Here is a 17,101-nt window from a genome sequence, read left to right as displayed (position 1 = left end):
CAGGGGGTGGCTAGCCCATTCGGTGGCTTTGCCCCGCTTAGGAAAGGGCCCCCCCACCTCCTTGTGGTCAGAGCCTTGCTGTCAGGGTGCGCAGCTCAGCAAACAGCACAGACTGGCGACCGTTTCTCCCGTTGGGGGCTCATCCGGGCTGCCCCCACTGTTGTGGGTCCCCCCCACCCCATCAGGATGGACAGGCTGTCACTACCTGGCTGCCGAACCAGACTCTGCTTAGCGATACAGCTTGAAATGAGGCACGGGGCCACAACGGGCACTGTAAGCCGTACTGTTGTTCCCTGACACACCCTGAGCGACCTGCTCCCCACAGCAGGTGGGTCGCAGGTGGCCTAGGCTCACTAGCAGCGTGTAAAGAAACCCGTAAATAAAGCGTAATGTGCTCTGGGCCTTTCCAACCCTCGTTGCCACAGAACAGTCAGGAGAGGCCGGCAGGCCCCTGGGCACCCAGGGGGGGATGCCAGAGTCGGGGAGGGGGGCAGACGGCTGCATCCCACCTGTCCTAGCCAGCCCCTGGGACTGCAAACGCGGACTGCCCTGCGCCCGCCGGCCCGCCTGACGCGCTGTGTTTTCGGCCGCAGTTCACGGGGCAGTGTCAGTGCATGCCCGGTTTCGGGGGCCGCACCTGCAGCGAGTGCCAGGAGCTCTTCTGGGGAGACCCCAACGTGGAGTGCCGAGGTGAGGCCGCGGGTGTTCTCGGGGGGCGCTGATCGCACCGGGGGCAATAGACGTGTGCTGCCGCTTTTCGTAAACTCAAGGACGGTACCGGGGAATTGATTTGTAGGTTTCGTGACGGAAGCAATTCGTGCTCATTAAACGGTCTAACAAATCCCACCCCATGGAAGGGCAGGTAGTAAAGGGGGAGCTGCTGACTTCCAGCTCCATCCCTGGGGGGGATCTGTGCCTCTGCACCAAGGCGTGTACTACCGTGAGGACTCACAGAAGGGCTTTTTTACACGCTTTTAACCAACACGGGCTCATCTTCACGACCTAGTTCTGCGAACTGATCCTTTTCCGCCCCTGCGAATGGTATCTTGTGGCCGCTTCCTTGTCAGCACACGGGGGTTAAACGGTGGTTCTGGTCGCTCGTTTGGTTCCAGTGTGTCCGTAGATTCTGCTGACAGTTCAGGCCCTCGGCGCATTAGCGTGCTGTCCCCACCGATGGCAACCGAAGGGCCATATCCGAGCATCGCGCTGCCCAGCAAAGGAGTGGGTGACCGGAGCTCCAAGTCTGTTAAGTGTGAACAAAAGCCAGATTTCCACTCAGGCTTATGATGAAACAGGAGTATGAGGGGAAAACTTGACGTCGTCTTCAGAACAAAAACTTGTTAAAATCATGTGAATCATAAGGATTGCTTAATTTTTACGCTGTTGCAATTTTGGTTTTGACCTGCCAGATAACTTTTTCAAATCTTAAAGCAAAAGCATTTGTGGGAAGGATTGATAGATTGCTTCCGTTCCGGTTTCCTAGTCTTTGTTTCCTGCTTGGCTTTTCTTCCCTACGTTTCAAGCTTATAAGTACGGATAACTATCTTTGTAGTTTTTAAACTGTTCTTCGATATCGTTTCCTTGTGGCACATCTGAAACTCTAGGTCCCTGTCGGACTCTAAATAAAAAGTGACCTTTTTCTTGTTTGGATACAGCTGTGGCAAGAGATAATACAGATCTTCAAGTTAGTGGCTCACTGAGTATCTCCCATCAAAGATGAGAAACAGCGATACCGTGTATTCCTTTAAGTCCACCCGTCTGTTCCTTAACAGTGGGGAAACCTCAGTGGACAAGACCCGAATACACAGCACAGGATCTCTTGTTTCAGTGGAGGCTTAGCCAGAAGGGTCTGTACCCACATCTCAGGTTCAGGTTTGTTCCACAGAAGTGATGACTGCAGTGTGTGTGGGTGCTTCTCCCTTCATCGGTCATCAGTCCAGGTGTTGGTTCTTCACGGGATCTGATTTTCTCATTTCCACAAGATCTGTGACATTCAGTGGGACGCCTGCTCCAGATTGGCTCCCACTAGTCACATCCTGTTGAAAACAGGGTTTCTCCAGGGTCTAATCACTCTTCTCGCAGATCCCGCCATCTTATAATGCCCCAAGGGCTTGCCTTGCTTCAGATAAAGGTTCTATCATCCTTTACAGCCCGGTTCCACCAGCATGTGTCATTGGCAAAATAGCTTTGGCCTCCAAGACTTGCTGACCTTTTGCCCCATCTCAGCTTTGTGTGCATGAAAAGCCTGTTCGCCGGAGTTAGTCAATCAGAGACTTGTTCATTGAATGCTCAGAACTTTACCCCTCCCCTTTCATCTTCCAGCTTTCAGCTGTGAGTCTGTCAGAGCAACTGTGGCTTATAGGAACAGTATCAACTTGTTCTGCTGAAAAGTTAGGTCATGTTTTAGAAACTGCAAAGAGGGAAATCCATGGCATCCATGTCTACCAAATACTTTGTTGTATCCAGAAGAAAGGTCATCTTGTTATGTAAGAAACTGTTGGGACCCAAATGTTTTTGACAACCTGGTGGACTGGAGAAAGTTCCTAACCTGCAAAGTTTCCAGAGAGAGAGAGAGAGAGAGAGTTGGGACTTAACCATGGGGAGGTCACTGCCGCCACTGGGCCTTGGTGTGAACGGGATGACAGCGGGACCGGACTAGTATGACTGGATGAGACGGGCCAAAATGAAGCAGCACATGGAGATCAGGGCTCTGGATGGGCTGGAATGTGGTCACAAATGGAAATGGGGGGACAGGGTCCGACAATGAGCAGGGACGAGAATAGGTGTTATCCGAAATGAGATGCAACCCTGAGGAGAGAATGGGACTACTTTTCTCAAAATAGGTAATCAATTGCCAAGTGGTCTTCAGTGTCAAATCTTCCAGGGCACAGATTGAGACTTTCTGGTGCCACATCGTAAACAGCATGCTTCTAGGAGGACTTAAGGTCATAGTGAAGTTTTCTCCTTATGGAAAAAAATGTAGTTGTGTGAGAGACAAATGAGTGGAGCCTCAAACTTATAACTTGTTGAATGTTCCTATTGTCCAGGCGGGTTGGGGCTCTTGGCCAGTCATCCAAGTCTGAACAAGCCCACCACTGTGCCGGGGGTGGAGAGAATCCCATCCACCCACCAGCGAACGTGCTGGAGAAAACCTCAGCTCCGAGCTCTGCATTGTGCCCCTCAGGAGTCAAAGGGTCACATGGGGAATCTTTCTGTTGATTCATAGATAGCAAAGGGAGGGCCTCCGGCTGTTGGAAAAGGCCAGTGTCTCTTAAACCAGCGCAAATGGGAAATGTGGGGCATAGGTGAGAAGGCTTTCGTGCTTGTTTCTCATTTCAGATTGTTTCTAATAGAAAAATGAAGTGCGTTCCTTTGCTTAGACATGAATTTTTAGGACGTTTGTGTTCTTTTCTCAGGCCGGGTTTAACAACCACCCGCCTTAGTCTTTATTTGCAGCGTGACTTGGGAAATCAGCTTTAATTTCTCCAGAGGGCCACAGCTACTCTGTTAGTAGAGGGAAGGCTTATCTCGTATGATCCTAATCACAGCATGTGTGTCCCCTGCAGGGCGGGCCAGGCCACGGGCAGGCAAACTACAGCCACTGGGGCAGATCCAGCCCACCGCCTGTCCCCGTGCGTTTGTGTCTCATCTGTGGCTGCCTTCACACTAAGCCGCCAGAGTTGGGTGGTCGTGACCGAGACCTGTGGCCTGCAAAACCTAACTATTTCCTATCCAGGCCCTTATAGACAAAGCTTGATGAGCCAGGTGGCTCATTTCTGCAAGTGAAATCACTACTTCCCACCTTTCGTCCCCAAACCTTTTTAGCAAGGCCAAAAAAATTGGTGGGGCTGAGGAGGTAGAGAATTTAAAGCAAAATCATTAAAGATTTTATTTATTTGAGAGAGAGGGAGCACGAGCAGGGGGAGGTACAGAGGGTGAAGCAGGCTCCCCTCTGAGTGGGGAGCCTGACGCAGGACTCGATCCCAGGACCCTGGATCATGACCTGAGCCAAAGGCAGATGCTTAACCAGCTGAGCCACCCAGGCGCCCCAGATGACAGGTTTTTAGAGAGGAATTCTTGTCCTGGCTAGAGGACAACAAGGACAATATGCAGCAGCAAGGCTGTGGGGGGCGGGGCGCCCCCAGGAAACCACATCCTGGGGACCCACTGGGGGGAGATTCGGTTTCACCAGACTGTGAAAGCCTTGACTGCCAGGCCATGGAGGATAGACTTTCCTCAGTTGCTGGAGGGGCCTGGAGTTGGAGAGGGATGGATGTAAAGGAAGGAGGAAGTTAAACCTACTGAATAAGAGGCACACAGGCTAACGTTTCCTCTTCTGGGGTTGACTTGCTAGTGTTTTTTTTTTTTTTTAAGATTTTATTTATTTATTCGACAGAGATAGAGACAGCCAGCGAGAGAGGGAACACAAGCAGAGGGAGTGGGAGAGGAAGAAGCAGGCTCCCAGCAGAGGAGCCCGATGTGGGGCTCGATCCCATAACGCCAGGATCACGCCCCGAGCCGAAGGCAGATGCCCAACGACTGAGCCACCCAGGCGCCCCGACTTGCTAGTGTTTTTTTCTAGGCCTCAATATCTGTAAACTGGGTGCATTCTTCATGTACCTAGCTCTTAGAGATCACCTTTTTAAATGATGAGAAAATTTAGTAGAAACAAAGGAAACTGACCACATAACTGAGAATGTATTTATAGATGAAAGTGGAATTCTTAATGGCTCGTTCCAATGATTACGGGCTCATTTTTCAAACGCTAGCCTTCATCTTCCTGACTTGTTCATCTTAAAGATCAGGCCACAACTTTTGCTAAATACTTTCTTTTTTCCAAGAGAAAGTTTTCCATCCTCTGCCAGAGAATCCATTTCTTAAAGCAGGACTGAGCTGCTGGTCCACTTAGACCCCTAGCCCTTCCTTTGAAGAGAGAACAACCATCGGCCTTGTCAGAGACCGTGGGCATAGTTTGTGTCTGAGTTTTAGATCCCAGCGAATGTGAGTTAGGATTGGAGGGTCTCCTTCGTAATTCCAGTGACCGTGAAGTTTTCAGTTGTCAGGTGAAAACCAACCTTTCTGCTTCAGTGGGAAGTACTGTTGGGGGGGGGGGGGATCCTTGTATGAGGTGGTGCACGTGGGCCTTCCCGTGCTCGCCTCCCAGGTGTCCCCAGGAGAGGAGCAGTTCTGAAAGCGCAGCAGAGACGGAAGCGCATGTCCACGGGAGCTTAGCGGTCTCCCCAGTGCAGTTTGAAAGCCTGATACAGTGTAGTCCTTTGGTGACCTTCCAGAGAAAGTTCGGGCTGGAAGTGTTCAGTGACAAAAGTGCAGTCCGGCTATCTGTGAAATGTGACTCTTTATTTTTCAGTTAGAGGAAAGGGATGTTGGTCAGTTTAGCTAACGTGGTCCTGGTTTTTGGACAGAGCCGGAGTCCTGCCTGCCCTTGTGCGGCCTGGACTGCAGCCCTATCCCCAGAGAAGGACAAAGCCTTCACGGGAGTGCACCTGCCTTTTAAATCCTACAGTTTGGGGCCCATGTTCGCCCCCCTCCAAGATGCCTATGGCAAAAATGAGAGCAAGAAAATGAAAAATTATTAGAGAAATTAAAAAATATATGCACCCATCCCTTGACCCAAGTATGAATTCAGTAAGAACCTCTTTAGGGCTGAATTAACGTGTGCCTTTGCATTATCCATGGGGAAAATTTTTTCTAAACTAAAAGCACGTGCACCATCTGCCTCCGTTGTCCCAAGCCTCAGAGAGAGGGTAAAGTAGGCACAGGTCTCCTGGGCCACTTAGGCCCGCATGGCTCCGCTTACTGGGACCAGCGGGGGTCGAAGCATTTCTTTACAAATGGCGTCACGCATTCCTCTTCTTACAAAGGTCATTAGGGTTGTGCACCAGCCGGCGTTGGTCAGCTTCCAAAGTCCTGCCTCTGCTCCGGCTCCACCCTTTGAAGGATGAATACACACACGTTCTCTCACCTCTACCTGCCTGCCCCCTCCTTCCCTCTCCCGTTCTCACTGTCCTCTCCCCTACTTTCCCCCCCTACAAGCATGCATTAACATACAAGAGGAAGGCTAGGACAGGTGTGTCCGCAGCACCTGGCAACCATTAGAAATACAAACTCTCAGGTCCCACCCCAGACCTAGGGATTCGAATCTGGGGGAGAGGATCGGGGGGGAGCAGCCTGTGTTTCATGAACCCTCCAGGTGATTCTCCTGTACGCCCAAGTTTGACAGGCTCTAGGACCTGGATGGCCCGTGTAAATTCTGGCTGTCTGAAAGATGTCTGAATTTACCAAACGTTTGGTAAAATGTTCAAATCGTCTAAATTTAAACAATGTTAATTCTTCATTATCAAATTTCTTCCTGTTCTTCTGATCCTCAGAAACTGATGAAGGCAGTGGTATTTCTCGGGGGGGGGGGGTCTCCCACTCTTCCACTAGGAAAAGATTCTGTGGTCAGATGAGTTTGGGATACAGCTGGGTAAAAACGACCTGAAACGAGGTTTCTCCTGCAGAACTCCTGAGCCTTCAGTGTGCTGAGGTTTGTTTGAGGTTGGTTTGTATGGATTTCCTGAACTTACTGATCATGGAACCCTTCTCTCCGGGAACATCTCCTAGAAATAAGGGTGCAGGGAACACCCTTGACGCTACTCACAGCTCGCTCAAGCTGCTCCCTGACTCGTAAGAGTGTCCCTCCAAAATACAGGAAAAATAAAATGCCAGCAGTGCCTGGAAAGAAACAATATGCTTAAGGGGAAAAAAAGTTTAGTTTTGAAAACCGAAGGCACTAAGGGAATGCTATGTTTTCAACCCAAAGGTTGGATACTGGACTATTCTGTAGTTTAAATCTTTGAAAAAAATCATGATGTTATTGGCAAGTATACAAAGATAAACATGAGGCCGTGACAGCTTTTTTTTTCCCCAATGGAAATGTGGTCAAGCAACACTCTGGTCAGGAAGCTACCAGACATTTGCATGACAGAAAGTGAGGATAATAAAAATGTTCACTGAGTGCTCACAGTGAGTTGGACATTCCTCTAAGCACTTTGGAATTAAGCTCTTCCATATCTTGAAAGCGAGCCTGTGGGGTCGGTATCATTATTACCCCATTTTACAGATGTGAGGTCGGTGACTCAGTTTCCTCAGTTGCATAGCTGGGGTGTGGGGAAGGCAGGATTCGCAGCCGCCGGACAGCTGGAGCCTTCTAGCCCCACTGCGGCACTCCTCAGACTTGCTCAGTGGCGTTGGCCAACAAAGGCAGTGAGAGAGAAACTAGTAATAAGAGGCAGGATGTGGCGAGGGTCCCATGAATGGGCGACCAACGCATCTCTCTGGGTTTAGAGGGTAGAGACTAGTGAGCAAATCTCAGGACCCTCTGGGAAACTGCTTCTGGAAGATGTTTCATTAGTGAGTCTTTCAGGGACCAAGAGTGGCTGTTGACCCAGGAAGATTTTCCAACACTGAGACTATGAATGTGTTGTTTTGCCACAGTCGAACTTGCATTTTTAGGAGGAGGACTTTGTTTTATAGGGGTGTGTAAATGTCCCTTGCGTGCCTGTACCGAAAATGAAGTTAGAACCTCAGTTGGCAAAGACCGTTGAACGCTAGTTGGAGGTTACCCAGTGCTCGGTACAGAGAATGGGAGCGATGGTGTCAGATGGACTCCTGCCCTTGGAGTCCTCAGGGAAATAATATATTTGTTTTGGGGAGGTGGGTTTTTTGTATATTTTTGTATCCACCACCTTTTCCCAGAAAGGATTTAAGGCCAGAGATGTTCGTATGGGCCTTTTGTTTTTCAGACACTGTACAAATACTGTGAAATACCAAGTTAATCCCGGGGCGCCTGGGTGGCTCAGTGGGTTAAGCGTCCGACTCTTGACTTTGGCCCAGATCAGGATCTCAAGGTCATGAGATTCACCCCCGTGACTTGAGATTCTCCCTTTCCCTCTGCCCCTCCCCTCTAAAATAAATAAATCTTTAAAAAAAAAAAGTTAGTTTCTTGAGATTTGGGGCTCTAAGGCAAGATTCAATGGCACAGGCATTGTGATAAGTAATGTGAGCCAAGGTCCATTGGCCAAGGACGCTGATTTTACCCTCTACTGGTTGGTTGTGGCTAAGGTGCCGGCCCTGTCAGACCAGTGAGAAGTGGGGGCCGATTGGCTCCCAGGTCCCTTCTCTCGCTTCTGACATCCCGTGCGCCTGTGCTCTTAGCGCTGGGCCTGGCTATCACGGTGGTGGATATCCACACACCCTACCTAATTGAAAGCCTTTAAACTAGATACTTAGAATGCCTGCGACTTCTTTCTCATAGAGTGTTCTCTTTGTCACGGTCATCGCAGTTCATCAGGTAGTCACCATTCTGTCTGGTGACCAGGTCGGGCGGGGGGTGTCAGGAGTGGTCCGTGAGTGTGGTCAGGATGTCACCTGAGTTGTCTGCCCTGATAGCGTCTGTGGGGAAGACCAAAGCAAAGGGAGGCAGAGGTGGGCGGGAGCTTAAGAGGACAGACTGGACGCTGCAGCAGGCTGAACATTCTTGAATCCTGGCCTGGCCATTTCCTGGCTGTAAGACTTGGGGCAAGTCACCTGTCCTGTAGGGTTCAGTGACACGGCGCGTGTAAACCATTTCCACAATGCCAGGCATGCTACGTGTTACCTTAAAGAAATTATTACTGTTAGTAAGTGGTTAGCACGTGTCTAGGTAATGCTTGTGCTGGGGAACGACGCTGCTCCAGTCTCTCCCGAAGCCTTTGGGGAAAACAGGACTGCGGCTTCTGAATGCCGGTCTTTGTCGCGGAAGTTTGTGATCTAGTGGATTATCCAGTGCTGTTTCCCTTCCAGCCTGTGACTGTGACCCCAGGGGCATTGAGACACCGCAGTGTGACCAGTCCACTGGCCAGTGCGTCTGCGTCGAGGGGGTCGAGGGTCCACGCTGCGACAAGTGCACGCGCGGGTACTCAGGGGTCTTCCCCGACTGCGCTCCCTGCCACCAGTGCTTCGCTCTCTGGGATGTGATCATCGCCGAGTTGACCAATCGGACCCAGAAGTTCCTGGAGAAAGCCAAGGCCTTGAAGATCAGTGGTGTGATCGGGCCATACCGGGACACAGTGGACTCGGTGGAGAAAAAAGTCCACGAGATCAGAGACATCCTGGCCCAGAGCCCCGCCGCGGAGCCGCTGAAAAACATTGGGGATCTCTTTGAGGAAGCAGAGTGAGTAGTCCCTGGGCCAGGGAGCGCGCTCAGTCTCGTTTCCACCTGATGAGAGACGCCAGGCTCGGTGCCTCCATCAGAAAGCGTGGCTTGCGCTGTGCGCGAACACAGATGCCGGGTCAGTGGCTCTCCAGCAGCCTTTACTCCAGGCATTTGGGCGAGTGAACTTTGACCAAATTCCGGAGGCTGCACCGTGGAATGTGCGCGGGTTCCATTCAGCGCGCCTCTTTGCAGACGGTGCTCCGAGCTGGCAGCGTGGCAAGGACGGCGGCTTCCGAGCGCGAGGATCCGTAAACGCATTGTGGCTTGGGTAGTGGCTAGGCCAGAGAATCTGAATGACTCAGGCTGCGTCTCTCTTCCCTCCTACGGAGGGGAAGGCAGGATTTACGTTTACCTTACAGAGCAGCAGAAGGGTTGATCTAGGAGACGATAGTGTAATTGCCAAGAACACGATGAATGCAAGTCGTTGTTACTGTGTGTTGCTCCTAGCCAGGAACTCATACCCACAGCAAGACCCCTATTTCCAAGTTCTTTCTGCGGCTCTGCCGCTGGCTCGCTAGAGCAGTGCTCCATTCTCTGATTATATCAAATTCACCACAGTGGAAAATTCCCCTCATAGCCCTTCTCTGGGTAATCCTCTCTGCATAGGGTCTGTTTTGCCAGTGAAAGCAGAGAGAACTGAGCTCTGAGTGATGCTCAACTTCCCGGGGATCATTTTTCGACCATTTCTCCTGCTCCTGGAAATTCCCTTTCCACATTTTCCATGTGATGGGACCAGAATCAGCCTCTCTAGGAAGCCAGATGGACTCTTCATTTCAGCACTGTAAGCCGCAGCAAGGGAATAGCTGACGTGCGCTTAGGCACCTCGTGGGAGATCCTTCCTGGACCTTCTAGATTTCAAGTAGCTGGTCCCTTGGTTCCAAGCCGGACGTTTTGTGTCCAAGAGCATGTGGTCGACCAGAGCGTTAGGAAACATCTGATACAGGGTGATAATGCATTTAATGAGGAAGTTTAGCTCATTAAAAAGACGGTGCACAGCTCAGTCTCCTAACACAGCAATAACAAGTTCTGGAAGGCTGTGTTCGAGCACAAGCCTATTTAAGACCTGATTTTTGGCCTTGGTCTCATGCACCCAAGGGAGAACAAAACAAGCTGGGTGTCCTTTGAGAGCCTGCCAGAGGAGAGATTACATTCCTGAAATGGCACTGTTACTACCCTCGCTAGTCATCTCATCGCAGGGACAGTAATCATCTCAGGGAAACTGGTTTTATTAATCTTTATTCAACACAACATCCAAAGATGGGTGTCTTAGGCTCCAAAGTGGCATTGTTAAAAAATACAGTGTTAGATTTGATTTCTTTAAAAATCGTAGCATTGTAGGAGAGCTGAGAAGAAAGGAAAGCCTTCTGTGAATCAGCAGGTGAACAGAAGGCACTGAAAAAAGAAACTATCTTATGATTGCCTCAGGAAAAAGTGGCTGGGTTTATAAAATGTAATTTAACATGCAAATCCTTTTAAGTACTTTTTGAGTTGGGTTGTGATTTTACCTCGGCCTGACATGGCATTTTTCAAATGGTCCCCAGCCTTTCAGCCCCCCCTACATTTTCCCAGTGTTTTATACTGACTAGTATTTCCCTGAGGAGACATTGAATTAGGTGACCCAGTAAAGCCCAGAACTGAGGTCTTCTTAAATATTACTTTCGCTGTGATTACACACACACACACACACACACAGTATTTATAAGTAATATACAAATAGATGCTTAAAATACAGCTTTGGAGATGTGAAATACAGAAGAAAATGCAGTTGGGTTTAGATTACAAATGAAATATTGTGAAAGCTGAATGTGTATCAAAGTCCATCCTGGTAGATACTAACTTCTTTCTTTTGAGAAATAAAAAGGTTGCTTGTTGGTAGAAGTAGGAGGGTCCTTTGATGGGGCCTCACCACCGGGGAAGTATATGAAAAACTCCTGTTGGTGACTCCCGTGGTTCCTGGTGGCTGTGAGACTTCCTTTCTGCATGTCCCATCTTGAAGGTGATCCCTGAGATTCAGATAAGAGTATTTTTTTGGCAGGTGGCTGGGAGGCATGATTCTACACTGGAGTCACTTATGTCTTTTGAGTTTGTGGGACTGTATGGGCTTAACACTGTTACATTCAAAACCGGAGCTCCATGCCCTGGACCTTTGCTCAGGTGCTCAGAATCCCTTCAGGATTCTTCCACCACCACACAGCTGATGGGCACGTCTGTGTTTTTCTTCAAAGTCTTTGAAGAAAGAAAAATTGTTAGATTTGATACAGTCTCTTAATGATCAAGAGAATAAAACCCAGGACTTGGAAATAGAAAGTTTGGAATGGGTTTAAAATTAGAGTAAGGGGCACGGTATTTGTAGCAAATATAAAAACAAGACTTCAAAACTCCCCTTTGGTTTATTTTACTTGGCAAATGTCTCCTCCTCTTTACAGGAAATTAACCAAAGATGTTTCAGAAAAGATGGCTCAAGTAGAAGTGAAATTGTCCGACACAGCTTCACAAAGCAACAGCACAGCCAGAGAACTAGATTCTCTGCAGACAGAAGCAGAAAACCTGGACAACACAGTGAAAGAGCTTGCTGAGCAATTGGAATTCATCAAAAACTCAGATATTCGGGGTGAGCATTTTTTGTGCAAATACGCAGTCCCGGACAATGGATGTAACCCACTGTCTGCCCCCCTAGTACGGCACTTTCAGAATAAAACGCAGTGCTTTCTAATAATCGTAGAGCTTTTTCTCCCCGCGTCTCTGGCACAAATAAGGATTATAGTCCACGCCTACAAACGTGGGACCTGGGACTCGGAGAGCTTAAGACACGGCAGAGGTTCCCCGGAGCGAGCGGCAGAATGGGATCTGGTTCCTGATTTGTTTTCAGTGGATGGTTTAACCACCTTGGCGTTTCTTGGAAATGGGCTCTTTCAAATAGTTCAGAAATCACGATATTTCAGCAAATTCTTTTATATTCAAGAATGTTGCCTGATGAGGAAAGAATTTTTGCAGCGTCAGATCCCACTAACCATCCTATTCTACGCACGATCCTTTATCTTTCTGGCTAGGTCCTCAAAGCCAAAATATGCCATGCTGTTTTATATATGTCATACTAGCCATTTGAGTGGATCTAAATAGTTAAATGACTAGGAAAAGAGAAAAAAATATCTGGATATGTAATCTGCAGGCTGCCTGGCTCTGTTGGCTATTGAGAAAGAACTGGAAGATTGCCTGTATGTAGAAACATCTGCATGACTGAGTTAATTCTGCGGCCAGATGTTTGGCATCCCCCAGAGCCAGGATAGCTGCTAATGGGACAAAGGATAGCCATTGCTCAAGGGGGGAAAGTTCTGTTTCTTCACAAAGATTTTAGTCCCTGAATTTTAGAGCAGAACCATACAGTAAATTGAGGGCAGCAGACACCAGATCCGGGCGTCATTCCTGAGACCGAGCACAAGAGGTTTCACTGCGGGAAATTTCATTTCGTGCCCTAGGTGCCTTGGATAGCATTACCAAGTACTTCCAGATGTCTCTAGAGGCAGAGGAGAGGGTGAACGCCTCCACCACAGATCCCAACAGCACCGTGGAGCAGTCGGCGCTCACCCGGGACAGAGTAGAAGACTTGATGATGGATCGAGAAGCCCAGTTCAGGGAGAAACAAGAGGAACAGGCCAGGCTTCTGGATGAACTGGCAGGCAAACTACAAAGTCTAGACCTTTCAGCGGCTGCCGAAATGGTAAGGTTTTTGAGGGTTTGGCCCCAAGGCTATGATGCAATAGGAAGAAAAACCACCCTGTTGTGTCTGTAATCCTGTTCACTTTGCAAATGAACCCACAGAAGTGAAACTGGCCTCCGTTCTGGACCACCTATGGGTGTCCACCACCAAGCCAGATCAGAACAGCATCCGCCTTCCCGACCCCCGCACCTGCCCCACACACCAGCTTCCAGAGGTTTCTCTGTGATACAAAGAATCAGGACTACTTTCCCAGACTGTTACATTGAATTGCTGACTTCTTATTCAAATGCGAACCCTTCCAAGGGTGCACGTCTCTTTTTTCACGTAGTTCTGATTCGAAGTGCGACCTCCCTTCTCTGTGGAGCAATTCGGGAACCATTCTGGGAGAGACTGTTAAAAATTAAAGGAGCACAAGAATTTTTTCCCTGGGTGTAAATCAAAATGTTCCTTTGTTCCAGTAACTTTACCTGGTGAAGATTAACCCTGAGACCAACCGCGAAACTAGATTCATTTCCCAGAAGCTTTTAGAGAGTAACTCCATTCATTTCCCAGAAGCTTTTAGAGAGTAACTCCAGAGCCCATGAAATGGAGACCCGGCAGAAGGCCAGCAAATGCCACACTCTGCCTGTTTCGTCCTCGTTTCCTTATTGTTTTTCAGGGAAGGACACCTACTGAGAGAATCTGGAGGGTACTGTTCACAGACTAGGGCTTGTGTTCTTACGTTAGGAACACAGAGGACAACAGAAGCAGGAGGCAGATGGATGCAGAGAAGCTGGGGGACAGTTGAGGCTTCCTTAGGATGTTGTCTTGAGTGAAGAGCCCCCTCCCTCCCTGCCTCCTTACCTGCCCCACCTGTTCGCTTTCTCTGCAGTTGGCAAACACTACTGACCGTCACTACTGTACGGTGCCAAATGTCATCGATGCCTACAGGGTTATGTGTTATCACACTTTATAGCATGTAGTGGGAATCGAAGTCAGGTAGATCTCCTGTCATGGTTGAGTAGAAACATGGAGGCCCAGAGCAGTGTGTCCACTGTGCTTCCTAGGGGACAAATTCAGTATATACAGCGTGAGGTGACAGTTCTCTCAATCTTCTTTCCTTCCAGGATTGATTCCTTCCTTAGAAATTCTAATAAAAACCAGTAATCACAAATAAAATGCACACACTAAAGTGAAAGCAGCTGGGCGTGCTGAAGGACGTTTGCTTTGGATCAGAGGGTAGCGAGGGAGTGGGGCCCGTAAGAAAGGGTGCCCTTTTCCCGTGATTGCTTTTCCATTGGGTGAGCTAACCTAGGGTTTGGCCAGCTTCTGGTTGCTCATTGGATGTATGGAATTTTCCTGACATCTCCCTTTACAGGTTGCATACTGACGTTTCTTGGGTAGAGAGGTTTTTGTCCCTTTGTGTTTTTCAAGGACCTTCCGTTCTTTGTGTATACTCAGCTAGACCCATGTTGGTTTTTTTCATGCCTGTCAGCTGATACAAAACAGATCTCCTCGTGTGTTGTCAGATTGTTTTTAGAAAGCGTCCCTGAGGCCTTGTGCTTTTCTTAAGGTCCATGTTCTTCTAGAGCACAAAGAATAAACTTTCTTTTCTGAAGCTTTTTATGTGCTATAAACCAGATACACGAGAGACTATTAGAGATATAATGGGATTATAATCATCATAAAATTAGTCTAAGGAGTTGAGTATTGAAAAACTTTTTTCTTTCTTAAAAAGAGTACCTTCCTTGCGGGGAAGCACTATCTGCTTTTCACTGCCTCTGTTCAGTGTGAGGGGACAGCTGCACAGTTCTCCCCCTGCTCAGCCTTTTCCATCATGTAGCAAACTTATCATTTATCCATTTGCGTGTGTATGCCATGGTCAGGCTCTGATCTTTGGAAGTTTCTGGTAGGTAAGGAAGAGGAATCTGGGGAAGGAGAACTGTGGGGGGGGGGCGGGGGTTGCTTATTTGTAAAAGTTAAATCTACCTTTGTTCCTACTGTTTTCTGTTTCCCTCTCATATCTGGAATGTTCTCCCACTTCCCCTGCTCAAATTTCACCAGTCAGCTCATCCTTCCCCGATGACTACAACCCTCCATGGTCTCCCCTTGTCTGCTTTCCTTTCCACTTACAGCATCTGACCTCCTCTTGGCTGTTTTATGGAGAGTGAGCCTGTCTTCCTCACTAGATCTGAAGGTCTAAAAAAAGGCCAGATAAGGAGCCTTCTAGGTCACTCTATGAACCAGAACAGTTGACCATGGTGCTAGGTCTAAAAAAGTTTCTCAGTACCTATTTTTTTTTTTTTTAATCCAATGCTTTAGGATAAAGGGGAAGCATTCTTTGGCTCTCCTCTTGGCAGATTTCAGCCTCGCAGCAGATAATGTTTGCACCCCACACAGCGCCCAGATGGCATTCCAGTTCATCGGGGCAGAAGGCACTGGTGAAGCGTTGTAAACTGTTTCCTTGGCAGTGAGTAGGTCAGCTTATTCCTAAGCTCCGGGCTCCTCTCTCCCCCTTGAACACTGTGTTCCCAAGCGCCCCTGCTGAGGACCACCTACACGCTCTCTGGGGCCACCCAGGCCCTGCACAGCTGTGCTGAGCGGCAGACTCCCTCTCTGAAGGCCAGGGCCTGCTCCCCCTCGTTGCAGACCTGCGGGACGCCCCCAGGGGCCTCGTGTTCCGAGACGGAGTGCGGCGGCCCTGGCTGCAGAACGGATGAAGGCGAGAAGAAGTGTGGGGGACCTGGCTGCGGGGGCCTGGTCACGGTGGCACACGGAGCCTGGCAGAAAGCCATGGACTTCGACCGAGACGTCCTGAGCGCGCTGGCCGAGGTGGAGCAGCTCTCCAAGATGGTAATTCAGTGCACAGCCTCGCTCTGTGGTGTTGGCTCTCACTGACAGGCTGGAGGATCTGGAAGGGAGAGATCGGTTCTCCAGGGTGAAATGAAAGGGGCAGGGCAAGGACATGTCAAGTCTGAAAGTTCCGGCTTTTGTGAGGTCAGGGAAAGAAAGTACACGGGGAGGTTTTCTTCATAGAACATTTAAGAATTTGCTCTCTTCTCATGACAATGATTTGAGATCATTATATTACTTATCATGCGTCCAGGGTTATGAATAACAGATTGAGCTGTACTATAAAAAAATTCATGTTGAGCAACGCAGTGTTTTTCTAAAGCGACCATGTTAACATCGTATTTCATAGGCCACCAAATGTTCTGGAGGAGTTAGAAACAACTGGAGAAAATGTTTATGCCCCAGCCTGATCTGTATGAGAACACTGTGTGGACAGCTGTAGACGGAGGACTTCCGTCTACAGAGGAACACAGGACAGCTGAGCGAGAGACATTTGTTTCTAAAACCCATGGTTCCAAATGCATAGCTTTTCAGCATCATTTTGTAGGCCATTTAGAGTATTCTGGTCTGCCGTAGAAAGAGTGAGTCGTTCCCTGGGTCATTTATTCCTCATATTTAGGTCTCTGAAGCAAAACTGAGGGCAGATGAGGCAAAATTGAACGCTCAGAACGTCCTGCTGAAAACCAACGCTACCAAAGAAAAAGTGGACAAGAGCAACGAGGACCTGAGGAATCTGATCAAGCAAATCAGAAACTTTCTGACCCGTAAGGAGTTGGTTTTTGACTTTCAGACATTTCTTCCTCTCATTGAATATAAAAAACGTTTAAAAGTCTGTTTGAGAGACCAGAATTCAAGGCTACACTTTAGAGAAAATCAATTCTGGCTGGGAATAAAGTCACATTTCAAAAAAAAAAAAAAAAAAAAAATCCATGTTAAGAAATGTTGGCATTTCTTAAGCTTGTGTGTGTGTAAGTCGTCTCCTCTGATGCTACGCAGACACAGATAGGATACCCACCCAAGTAGGAAATCAAGTCAAGCACACGTGGAGAGAACTGAATTCGGAATCTGTTTGAGGATCTAATGACATTCTGTGTAATCTCATTAGATCCTCAAAGTAGTGGCTTATTTTGATGTTGCCTGCAGAGCTTTGCAATCCTATTATTTGCAGGACATCATACTTCTGGTTAGCTCTATTGCTTCGTGTTCTATAGAGAAAAAGAAAATCTCTAGTTTGTGGTCGAGCTCTTAAGTGTTTCTGGTCACAGTCCGAGTGTTACCAGTAAAGGATGGTTTTG

At 48.5% G+C, this 17,101-nt stretch overlaps 1 protein-coding gene across 2 annotated transcripts in view; it reads left to right on the top strand.

The window, feature by feature from the left end:
* Positions 1–17,101, top strand: part of LAMB1 (laminin subunit beta 1) — a 66,404-nt gene that overhangs the window by 42,627 nt on the left and 6,676 nt on the right. For both annotated transcript variants that reach the window (XM_040644400.1, XM_040644399.1), the window contains 6 exons: positions 594–690; positions 8,845–9,214; positions 11,683–11,867; positions 12,733–12,974; positions 15,603–15,806; positions 16,426–16,570. In XM_040644400.1, the coding sequence (XP_040500334.1) occupies positions 594–690; positions 8,845–9,214; positions 11,683–11,867; positions 12,733–12,974; positions 15,603–15,806; positions 16,426–16,570 (1,243 nt within the window). The remainder of the gene's footprint in view (positions 1–593; positions 691–8,844; positions 9,215–11,682; positions 11,868–12,732; positions 12,975–15,602; positions 15,807–16,425; positions 16,571–17,101) is intronic.

This window comes from Ursus maritimus, unplaced genomic scaffold (assembly GCF_017311325.1).
Source record: "Ursus maritimus isolate PB19 unplaced genomic scaffold, ASM1731132v1 scaffold_3, whole genome shotgun sequence".
Classification (NCBI taxonomy): Eukaryota; Metazoa; Chordata; class Mammalia; order Carnivora; family Ursidae; genus Ursus; species Ursus maritimus.
The sequence above is the reverse complement of the archived record's forward strand: the minus strand, read 5'-3'. Positions and strand labels throughout refer to the sequence as shown.